Here is a 12362-nt window from a genome sequence, read left to right as displayed (position 1 = left end):
AAGACTTAGCACTTCCCAATTAGAAGAGCCGGAAAAGAGTCAACTACCGAGGCGATCAGGATCTACCTATACTCGATCTTGAAATATGCCTCCGATGCTAACCAAGTGTTGTAGGTATACCTAAAACTCGGCCTAAATGCGAAGGCACAACCAATAAGGTAAGAGTCCATCTAAAAATAAACAAACTAAGAGTGTAGTAAATGATGGTTAAATGATAAAAACACCTCAACTCAAAGGAAAGACAGATTGATGCCAAGAGAAAAAGGATGCCTAAGAGCCAATTTTTGAAGAGAAGATCCTATCTCTATCTCCATGCTAATGAAGGCAATACTCACCAAGGCAAGAACCAAAAAACCAAACATTCAACCTAGTTAGACCAATAAATACCTACAATGTTAGTCTTGAACTAAAATACAAAACCCACTCACCAAGGCAAGAACCCAAAAACCAAACCTTCAACCTAATTAGACCAGTAAATACCTGCAATGTGTTAGCAGAGTATTTGTCAGCTCATGTGTGAGTCTGAGCTTGATCTGGGCTGGGCATTTTTATTAGGTATTTTAGGTATTTTTCTGGTGTGGCATTTTATGCCAGTGGAGCATTTTTATGCACCAGTCAGCCAGCATTAATGCTGTCTGACCAGCATTATTACTCCCCACTTTTTCAGCCTATTTATACTCAGTGCTCCTCCTCAGTCAGTCACTTCACTTCACCATCTGCAGACTCTGTGGAGAGAGGAGCCAGTGCCAGTGCCAGTGCCAGTGCCCACGCAGCTAGTGACTCACTGTTGTATGCGACTGTCTCGTGTTCAGATATATGGATTCCATTTCCCGTGCATACATCTGAGTTCTCATCCGTATCGTGTTCTTTTCTTTTCTTTTTGTCTTGTGTTTCAGCAGTTTATTTCAGCACATGTTTATGGTTTCACCGTTGCTTCTTTTTGTCTTGTGTTTCAGTAGTTTATTTCAGCACATGTTTATGGTTTCACCGCTGCTCCACTTCTGACATGGTATCAATTTTCAGGATGTCTGTTTCTGCTGTGTTTTATTGCTGATTTCAGGACTGTTTTGTACCCCTGCTGATCAGGCAACTGCTGTCGCAGCCAGGCGACCTGTTTTGGGGCTGTTTTCAGCCTGCGTTTTTTGCAGTTTTGCCATCGTCTGCTGCCTACGCACCCTCTGCTGCCTGCGTTTTTCCTCTGCAGCTGCTGGCTACAGTTTTCTACCTGTCTTTCTCCAGTTTACAGCCTGCGTTTTGCTGATTCAGCGTCTCTCGTGGCTGGGTGACTGTTAATTCAGGACGTTTTTGTTGTTTTCGGCACTTTTTGACTGATTTTTTGACTTTCTACAGCAGATTTTGTCTTTTATTGATCAGCTTTTGGGTTATATTGCATGTGAACTCTCCTTTTCTGCAGTCTGTGCTTGTGTTTTGGCTGTGTTTCCTCTCTACATTCCATCTCTTCTCTACTTTTCTTCTTATCCTCTCCATATGGCTCCTCCGTGCACTTCCACTGATGATAAGTTATATGGACCTGATTATCTCACATGGAGTGCTGTCATGAAAGCTTGGTTTGTGCAGAAGCGGTTATGGTACATCGTCTGTGGAGCTATTGCTCGACCTCTCCGTCCTTTTCCTCTTCCTGACGACTTTGATGAGGACAACCATGAGGAAGCGGTGCTCACATGGGACTCGGACGATGCCCGTGCTTACTCGGCGTTGCTTCGGTATATTTCTAAAGTGGTCTTACCGGCGGTTACCTCCTGTAGGACATCTCTTGAAGTATGGCAGAAGTTGCAGCAGATGTACGAGGCACCTTCCACTATGCGGGCCGTCACACTTTATGGCCAGCTCCAGCAAATGAAGTTTGAGCCGAAAGATACTATTCAATCTTTTCTTCTTCGTGTTACGCAGGTACAGGACCAGCTTCGGCACATGCAATCGGCTCTTCCCGAGGCGCATCTCGTCGGGACGGTCCTCTACAAGCTCCCCTCGGAGTTTGATGGAGTGGCCAATGCTTTGCGGACGCAGACATCATCGACTCCTATCAGTTTTACACATATGACCTCAATGCTTCTTGAGCATGAGACATCCTTGAGATTACAGGGGCGGCTTCCGGCACATTATGGAGGAGAGGCTTATGTAGCTTCAGAGAGGGGTAACGGGAAGAAGAAGTCGAAGGCCCAGTGTTACCACTGTGGCAAGAAGGGACATTTGCGGAAGGACTACAAGACGTTAGCGGCTTCCAGGAAGGAGGAGCAGAAGAAGAAGCGGGATGTTGACTCTACCGACGAGTCCTCTCCTTCATCAGACTCCGACTCAGATCCTCCGACCAAGGTGAAGTCCAAGGCGCGGAAGGGATCCTCTTCTTCGGATCGCGAGAAGGGCTTGGTGGCCCCTTCCTCGGCTGCTTTCTAGTGGTGGTGATGAGGTCATCCCTCTCGACTCTCTTGTGCCAGAGAGGGAGTGTGAGTGGGTATTCAGATGGGGCAGCCGCGCCTCATCTATACTTTTATACAGGTGCACAGGTTCCAAAGAGGGACGTCCCTGACGCATCGACTTCAGTCTAGCGGAATCAAATCCTGGCGCTGGGATTGACATCCAGGTTCATGATGAGCTGGTTATCTGACAGAGAGCGGGAGGCTTTCGTCTGGCGCTCACATGAGGGGACACTTTGGCGGTTTGGCCAAAGGCGGGGAATCCATGGTCACCTATGTTCAGGGGCATTTTTGACAGGATGGTCTTGTATGCTATTGCGAGACATTGGTGATGGACACAGAGACATGCTATGATCTTCTCTATTTTCCGGTGTTTGGTACGATCGACATCGACATCGACATCAGGTTCTCTCCGAGGCACCTTGGTGATGGCTTGATCACCCACTGATTGGGTATCCATGGTTCTACTTGGTGGTTCTATGTTGTATAGTTTCTGATCCCTTTTCATTGTACTATTGTATTGTATTAGATCACTCATGATCTGAGAGAGGGTGTTAGCAGAGTATTTGTCAGTTCATGTGTTAGTCTGAGCTTGATCTGGGCTGGGCATTTTTATTAGGTATTTTAGGTATTTTAGGTATTTTTCTGGTGTGGCATTTTATGTCAGTGGAGCATTTTTATGCACCAGTCGGCCAGCATTAACGCTGTCCGACCAGCATTATTGCTCCCCACTTTTTCAGCCTATTTATACTCAGTGCTCCTCCTCAGTCAGTCAAAGCACTTCACCATCTGCAAACTCTGTGGAGAGAGGAGCCAGTGCCAGTGCCAATGCCCACACAGCCAGTGACTCACTGTTGTATGCGACTGTCTCGTGTTCAGATATATGGATTCCATTTCCCATGCATACATCTGAGTTCTCATCTGTATCGTGTTCTTTTCTTTTCTTTTTGTCTTGTGTTTCAGCAGTTTATTTCAGCACATGTTTATGCTTTCACCGCTGCTCCACTTCTGACACAATGTTAGTCCTGAACTATAATACAAAACCCAACATGAAAGAATCCAGAAAGAAATATACACACCAAATGTTTCATTATTGAGATACTTAAATGTTGTGCTGAATGAAACATAAAGTTGAGTGTTAGATGCAGTGAAAGTGAATGAAAGGTAACTAATTGTGTAGCGGAAGACTTGAAAAGTGTTTAAATACAATTAAGCCTATGGTAGCTTTAAAAAAGTGGAGCTAGCCTAAGGTTCCTAAGGATGACCTAGGACTCCTATAAAACTAGCCTAGTGAAAGATAATGACTGGACCAATCGTAGATGCCATGAGGCACTACTTGAGGGGGAGATCTGAGATGTGCAAAACCTATTCTTTTTAGGCACGTAACGCCAATGCAAAAAGACAAACAAAGAAGAAAGAGAACTCTGAAGTGAATGAATAAATGTTGTAAATAAAAAAAAGAATAAACAAGCTGCTCAAGGACAAAGCTATTCAACAACCGATGGCTCTCGTGGGAGTAGGCTAAGGGAGGTATCGATATGCATGTTGTCCTCCGTAGACAGATCCTAAGTGTAGTAACCACGAATCTGAGCAAATGCTAATGAAGAAAGGTGTTGAAAACATTAAAACGACATGTTTATTAGAATTTGCCAATTCTAGGCAATGCCCAATGTAATTTGTGTAGTGTGGATACTTATTAAAGTGTCATTGTAAGGTATATACACCTATTGTCTTAGGACATTAAAGCAGTGACACTAGGCTCTAGAGTAAATAAACTTAACTCTAATAAGTAGGTGGAAATGTAGTTAGGTCAAACCTTGGACCTAAACCTTAGTTGTCTTTTCACCTATCATCCTATTACACTCTCCCATTTTGGCTCTCATAGCCTATTGTCTACTCTTCACTCTCTCATTTCTCTCTCTTCCATAGCTAGTCTTTTGTTCTTCACATTTAGTATCAAAGTGTCATGAGGACATGTATTTTTGAAACCTCACTTAACATGTGGATTAATTTTTAATCACATGATTAAGTAAATGTTACACATGTGAGGTGCAACTGGGGTTAAAGTAAATTTACAAGCCCACAACCCAAGGAAATCACGGGATGGCAAAGGCAAAAGTTGCTATAAGTTATGTCGCACAGGTATTTGGTGGTATCTGGTGCCAGTTGTTGGCCTAGGTCATTTATTTGGCCATAGGTGTCAGTTGGTGACACTAGAGACGTGGCATTTAATGGTACCTAACGCCAACCTGATGGTCAAAGATGGCACAGAGACTCGGGAGTGGAAGATGTCTAGCCAATTTAATTATTGGCCAGTCATATTATTTTTCAAGGCACCGTAATAATTATTAGATTAATTTTCAGTATTTAAAGACTGAAAATTAATATTTAATTATGGATAATGTTGGAAAAACCATTTGGGAAGACTGCCACTTGTTAAAAATACTCATGCAAGACTGAAAAACGTCTTTAGAGGCTCGAGAGAGGCATTAATAGTGTATTCAACCTGCAAGAGAGAGGGAGGAGATATTGTTGGTCTAATTTGCAGCCATTGGAAGACCTTTTGAGGTAGCTAGGGGCAAGAGAAGACCAATCAACAACAGGTGATAGTCTCTACAAGCTATTGAGACAGGGCAGCAGCAGTAAATGGCTCATTTTCTTCAGCTCTTTGCATCTACAAGCTGTTGTGACGGGCAACAGCTGCATTTGACTGATTTTCAGTCATTCTTCGCGACAAAACTCTAAATTCTCTCTCTACAGTTTTCTCTCTCATCCCCCAGCCATTTCACAACCTTGCTCCGAAGATCTCAATATTTGAACCCTTGGAGCTGAGAAATGGCAAATTTCTCTGCTGTAAACCCTAATTTACAACAAAAATTAGGTTTTAGCAACAGCCTCGGGAAGCATGCCAAAAATTGGAAGCTCCAAGACTTAGATTTTTCAGGGCTGAAGGTGAATTTCAGCTAAATTCAGGCGGAGGACTAGCCAACCATTGAATTTGGAGCATTTCCATCATCTATAAGGCGGGTAAAGGCCAATTAAGTGCCCGAACCAAGGGGCAAATCAGATTGAAGACTTGCTGGTCACTTTGGACAGTAAGGGGAGTTTGGATTGTGAAGGGGATCGGAAGAATCCCATTGTAAATCAACTTCTTCTTCAATAAAGCTAAAGAAATACCGAAAGGGGCACCAATTTTGGGGCCAATCGGGTATGCCTTGTCCAAGATAAGTAGGCAAATTTGTATTTTCAGATTTGCATTAATTGCTTGCTGCTGTAATTAAGTTGTAATCAGGGATTTACCACCCATCCACGGAAGGAAGGCTGGTTACACAAAGCCCTCGCTACCATCGGCTCTATACATAAAGGAGGAGCACCACCAATCCGCCACCTCAAACAATGAACCACCCAACCTGTTTGTTCTTCCCACCACCTGCAACTCTGCCAACCAACTTCCTATTGTGCCACCACCTCCACAACACTGCCTATAGCACTACTACCGCCTTTGCCCCACCCTGTATACTATCCCCGCCATTGCGCCCCATGCAGAGCCTTTGTCCACCGCCTGCCTATTGCTGCCATTGCTGTTGCCAACGTTGTTCACAACGCCACCAATCTACAACCACGTGTTACTCTGCTACACTGCCCACAACACCTGCTGCTTTGGCGCGCATACACTTTGCCATGGCCTACCACTGCAGTTATGCCACCACAAGTTGCTATTCCTGCATTGCCACACCACCACTACACCACCCAGCACTCTAGCAGTAGCCGCCAGTCTAACCTCTTCCAACCATCACCACCACTAAAGACAAGCTCTCAAAGTCATCAACACACTTCCCAAGGAGCTCAAGCTACCCAAAATTTTGGGACTCTTGCTAGCTTTAAGCTCTCAAGCGTGAATCTCCAATGAAATTGCAAACATAGCACCATTCCTTCGACATTGGAGTAAAATTTTAGGGTTTTTTCAACTTCTTTATCTAGCACACATCCTGAGGCAAAATCCAACTGCTAGTTCCTGTTTGCACACATCCCAAGGTGACATTACACCACATTTTAAGGCTGCAAGTATTAAATTTGTTCTATTTCTCAAAATTTTGACAAGAAAATATGGGGATTCTGCTTGGCATGCATCCCAAAGCAGCAAACATGTGCAACAGCAGCATACAATTGCTGTTTGGATCAGATCTCACATAGAAATTTTCGAAAATTTGGTGATTTTCAGCATTAAATTGCTGAAATTTGTATTTGGCATGCATTCCAAGGCAAGTGCAATGGTACACCAGTCAATTGCTGTGTATTGCAGATTTGGTACTGCTTTGTGCAATCTTTGCACACATTTTTAGGCACTTGACTATTTTGGTACTTGCATTTATATCCCATTTTGGGATCTCAAAACTCATAAGAGTACATCTTGCGCTTCAATTTGGAAGTGTCTAGTTGCAATTTGTGCATTTATGTAGCAATGGCTCAGCAAGGTCACAATGACCACAACAACATTTTTGGTGTCCTCACTCAAGAGGGTAAATTGGATGGCACCAACTACTCCTTGTGGAGTTTTATAGTGTGAAATTTGCCTATTGCAAAGGATCTTTGGGATTTTGTGACTCCCAACTCAGCCTGACCAGGAGGCTCTACTCCTCAAATGTCTTAGAGAGGGGCTAGAGGACAGCAAGCTGCCCCCATTGCTGCCCATGTTCCTCCTATAGAAAGACAAAAGAAATGGAATTCAAAGGATACATAGGCCTTATCTTTGATTGCTCTTTCAATGAAGAGAGCAATTATACCTCATATCTAATCATGCAAGACCTCAAAGGCAAATTGGGATATCCTGGAACAGATACTTACAGCACGTAATGAAGCCAAAATCTCTTACTTGAGAAGACAATTGGCTAATACACGTGGATGAGGCTGATGCGTGACAGATCACCTCACCTACGTTCAAGATTTGGAAGAGTAGCTTCTGAATATTGATGAGGTGCTGACAAATGATGAGATGATAGACATCACCTTGAACTCTCTTCCAAAGTCTTACCTTGGACTTCACACTTCGCTGAATTTGTCTTTGAGGGGGGCACAACTACCCCTCACATTCATGGAGTTGGCACATCTCTTGTTGCGAGAGAAACAGACTAGGAAGAATGTTGCTATGCATTCAAGTGATCTAGCCATGCTTTCCAAATACAAAGGCAAAGCAAAGCAGCTAGTGAGAAATCAACCAAAGGTTGACATGGGACAACCATCTGGCAAGGCTGCCCATACACAAAGGTAATAAGAAAGGAAAGTACCACTACTGTAAGAAGCCTAGTCATTGCATTGAAGAATGTAGAAAAAGATTGATCAAAGAGAAGAAGAAAGACTCCAGTTTGGCTATCTAGGAGACATCCACCACTCGCTCTTCACACGAGGATGCTACAGTCAACTTCATTGAGGTGATCTATGCATTCTTGACATGCAATTATAATAGTTCTATGGCTGATTCTGCATGTGACTAATCATTACAATGTGCCATTTGTGTCACAAATGTCGCAGGGACGTGAAATTTTGAGATGCTTTAATCTTGCCGATAATATTTGATTAAGTTATTAATCAAATGTACAAGGTTGTTAGCACATGCGATATACATGGCAGTTATTTAATGGTAATAGACCAAGGACCCCAAGAATGCAGTTGATATCAAAGGTGGATAATAGTTGTAATAAGTTATACTTGATAGGTACTAGGAGGTACATTAAATAATTAATTAATGTCATTTTAAGGGTCAATAACTGCTTAAGAATACTTGGAAGACAAATTGGCCTAGCCAATTTAATTATTTGTTGGTAAAATTAATTTTTTGAATACTAGAATAATTATTAAATTAATTTTCAAAATTAATATTCTTAAAATTAATTTAATAATCTGAATAATGTTGAAAAATAAAATTAGAAGGCTGCCACTTGGCAAAACTTGCCCATGCAAGTGAAAAAAACGTTTTTAGGAACTAGTGGAGTTTATTTCAATCACACTGACAGAGGAGGAGGTTGCTAGAGAGCTAAGACATGCTACTGATGTGATTTGCAACCACCAAGGATCAATCCTACAGTATATGATAGCAATTTGGAGCCTTCCAAGAGCAAGCGACAATAGCCCAAGGTTCCTCTGGTACAAATAACAATATATAAAAGGGGGCAATAATCTTTTTGGTGGTCCTAAGCTATAGGTGACAGCTTCCATGGCTTGTTTGAGTTGAGCCATCACAAGCAGAGATTTCGATCAATCTCTATTGTAAACCCTAATTACAGTAGAAATTAGAGTTTGGACAGCTACCTCAGATGCGTGCTCAAGATTGAGGACCTAGGACTTGAATTCCAACAATTGAAATTCAAGAATTTCAAGGAGATTCAAGACGCCAACCAACCAATATCAGATTTGGGACTGAATTTGTCTTTCAAGGAGTAGCGTGAAAACCAATCCCAAAGCAAACCAAGGGGCAAACTGATTTGAAGGCTTGACGGTCAGTTTTGATAGCAAGAGGCACTTGGATTAGTAGAGAAGGTCAGAGGATCTCTATTGTACTCCATCCATTTGCAATAAAGTTAAAGAAATACTACAAGGGACACCAATTTTGGGGCCAACAAGCTATCCAATGTCTAGGATTGTATGATAGAGTGTGCATTTTAGTTTTGTGAATTTGTTAATTGCTGTAATTAGTCCTTAATCAGGTTATTTACCACCCTATTCAAGAAGGAAGGCTAGTTTCACAAATATCAAATGATTCGCCTAGTGAACAACAGCAATATTTTTCCTTCACATCATTGTAGTTTGTATGTAGTTTTCGAGCCAATAACTATTAAATGTTGCACATCTATAATAATCTCAAGTAATTAACACATTCCACTTTTGGGTAAAAATCAAATGATTCACCTAGCGAAAGGGTTGCAACGGTTTTCCTTTGCATCAATGTAGTTTGTGCAATGGTTCTCGAACCAAAAAATATAAAAACTTGCACATCTATGATCTATCTCAATCCTTCAATAGCTTCTAGCATTCAGGAATAATGTCATCACAATGGATACTCACAAGAGGAACGTTGTTTCCATACAACTTGACTTTTTATTCCTTCTCAACTTTGCCCCTTTAGCTCTATACAATTCACTTCCATCCATATCTAAAACGTTGTTCTTCCTAATGAAAGGTAAAATTTATTTAGAAGAGATCTAGAAGTGTTTGTCCAGTTTTCCTTGATACTCCTTTCCAAGGCACTTCCTTGTAACATACTTGGTCTCTTTTCTTTTGCATGGATTCAATTTCATGCCCTTTCACTGGTTGTTGTATAGATATTGATTAAGATTTAGGAAAGAAAATCATATTATAGAAGAAAAAAAATCCTTGGATTCAAAACAACATATACATAGCAAACTATAATGCATCTTGCATACAAGTGCTGCCATGGGATATTTCATGAATAGTTGATAGAAATCACCTATACAGGTGGGATGACTAGGCATCCAACCTCAAAATTTGCATTAATTATATTTCATGCCTATTTATATACAGAAAATTATAATTCTCTTACGTAAAAGTGTGGCCATGGGATATTTCATGCACATTTGATTGAAATCACCTGTATATGTGGGATGACTAGGTGCCCAACCTCAGTAGTTCTGGCAAACGATCCTTTTAAGCAGCAATAAGAGCATGTGGCATGACTCCTCAGTGAAGCAATTGCATATCCTGCATTTGTTGAATGCTCTACAATGGTGTGTGAAAGTGTCCAAGAAGAAGTATGAATGTTTCTTTCTACTGAAGTTTCACTATTGGGCCTAAAAAGTTGACAACAAACATTGACCAGAGTTGCCAGTGACAGACGACAGAAAATGCACTCTGAGAATATGTGGTAGGAGAAATGTCCATAATGCCCAAAGAGCACTGACCCCAGATAACATTCTGGGTCAGTGAACTACCCACTCAATGTGACAGCATCTGAACATTCTGCACGCATTTTCAGAGCGTGCCCATACCCTACTTGATAATGTTGCTCACACCCTACTTGCACATGCACACTACCGATTGTCCACCTCCTATTTACAAGAGAGCTTCCAATTTACCAAGCCACCAGAGACGCTAGAATATTTGACAAAATCGACCTTTACCTTCTGGAAACCCCTGCAAAGATCCTTACAACTGCAGGCAAAACATTCAAAGCAGAACCTCACTGACCAGCAAGAACCCAGCAAACCTTGCTGTTCCCTTGCTTTGATTTAAAAAAGGGTCTGATATAAAGAACCAAAAGTCATGCGGAGCTCAAATGAACACTGAACTCACATAAAAACCAACAAGGAAGCAGATGAGATTTTAGAATAAATTTCACAGAGAAGAACTGAATTGATCGTTGTGACAGTAATCAACGATACAAAAAGCAAAGAAAATTGTTTGTTTTCACAGAGAAGAACCGAATTGATGATTCTGAGAGTAATCGACAAGACAAAATGCATAACAAATTTTATGATTTAGAACACAAAAACCATGTGACCGTTGATGAAATTTTGGAGGAAGAGGAAGCGGACCCCGTAAGTGTTAGAGTAGACGTTCGCTTCAAGATCCATGGAAGCAGAGAGACCAGGGTTTCATGTGTGGGAATTCCTCGGAGACGCCGGTGGGCATAGCTCAGGTACTAGCAGCAGCGGCGGCGGCAGCAGGAGCAAAAGGAACACTTTAGCAATTGAGCTTCTTGTGCCAGAACCATGCTGGGGAAAACAGAGCATCCAACGGGAAGGGGAAGGGGCAGCACGATTGCACCGAGAAAGAGAAAACGGAACGGAGAGAGAGAGAGAGAGAGAGAGAGAGAGAGAGAGAGCGCCTGTGTCGTGTGTGTGTGCACGAGGGTGAGTCACACGTCCTCCCACTTGCCTTAATAATAAAAGGGGTCCTTCTTCCTGTTTCCTATTTAATTATTTTTTTGCTCCTACGAGGGACAAAATGCATGCATTTAGTCGAAATACTAAATAATAATATCTATCAGTATTTCAAAAGCAAATGTTTCAACTTATCAACCCCACTTTACATTGGTACTTTTTTTTTTAAATCTACTTAACTTATCAATACCTAATTTACCCACAATATTACTTATATCCTTTTACATTTAAAATAGTGGTGTTACTTATCAACCCTAATTTACATGGTTTACCCTCAATATTACCTATGCTCTTTCACATTTAAAACAATCCTGTACCTTATCAACCCTAGCTTCCACCGTACAATATTATTTCTATTCTTTAGAAAATCAAGTAAATTTAACTTATCAACCCTATTTCATAATGGTAAACCACAATAATATATGTACTTTTTAAATTTAAAAAGCAATCCTAATGTGTACCTGCTAAACCACAATGGTGCATATAGTCTTTTTTTTTAAAGTAATTTACTTATCAACCCTAACTTAGATTGGCAAAGCATGACATTATGTGTACTCTTTTTTAAAAATTGCACATTGCAAAAACAATGTGAAAGTGTCTTGTTTATCATGTTATTTTCAGTGGTGAGTACATCAATGTAGTGTCAACAAATAATAATAATAATAATACACGAATGTAGTATTTACAAGTAATAATAATGATATCGATACACATTGTTAAAACATGTCGGAGTGTCTTTTTTACTAAAGCGCCATTAGTATTGGTAGCGAGTAATATTTTAAACATGGCATTGAATGGAAGTGTAACACAATTTGAAAAAGGTGTGCCTCCCCATGCAACCTCGATCGTGATGTCAAAGAGAACTTGACTTCCTTCTTATGAGGTGCACCTAGGACTATATAAGTAAATGATATAAAGCAAAAGTGAAAGAGAAATATGGATGTTGACATAACTTGACTTTTAAAGCTTAACATGAGGTGACTAAGGACCTAATTAGACTCAAACATGAATATGGATTCTAGGAGAGTGAGGG

General features: G+C 41.0%; 1 protein-coding gene across 2 annotated transcripts in view; it reads right to left on the bottom strand.

The window, feature by feature from the left end:
- LOC148016343 (putative potassium transporter 2) overlaps positions 1-11293 on the bottom strand; it is a 59992-nt gene extending 48699 nt beyond the window's left edge. Inside the window, exon 1 of one of the 2 annotated variants that reach the window (XM_087664182.1) lies at positions 10982-11293. In XM_087664182.1, the coding sequence (XP_087520308.1) occupies positions 10982-11020 (39 nt within the window). In that variant the 5' untranslated portion in view covers positions 11021-11293. The remainder of the gene's footprint in view (positions 1-10981) is intronic. The other variant, XM_087664179.1, reaches the window with a different exon arrangement.
- Between the last annotated feature and the right edge of the window lie 1069 nt (positions 11294-12362).

The sequence above is a fragment of the Lygodium microphyllum genome, chromosome 23 (genome assembly GCF_053477565.2).
Source record: "Lygodium microphyllum isolate KBCC chromosome 23, Lygodium_microphyllum_v1.1.10, whole genome shotgun sequence".
In the NCBI taxonomy this organism is placed as follows: Eukaryota; Viridiplantae; Streptophyta; class Polypodiopsida; order Schizaeales; family Lygodiaceae; genus Lygodium; species Lygodium microphyllum.
This window is presented reverse-complemented; position numbering and strand designations above follow the sequence as displayed.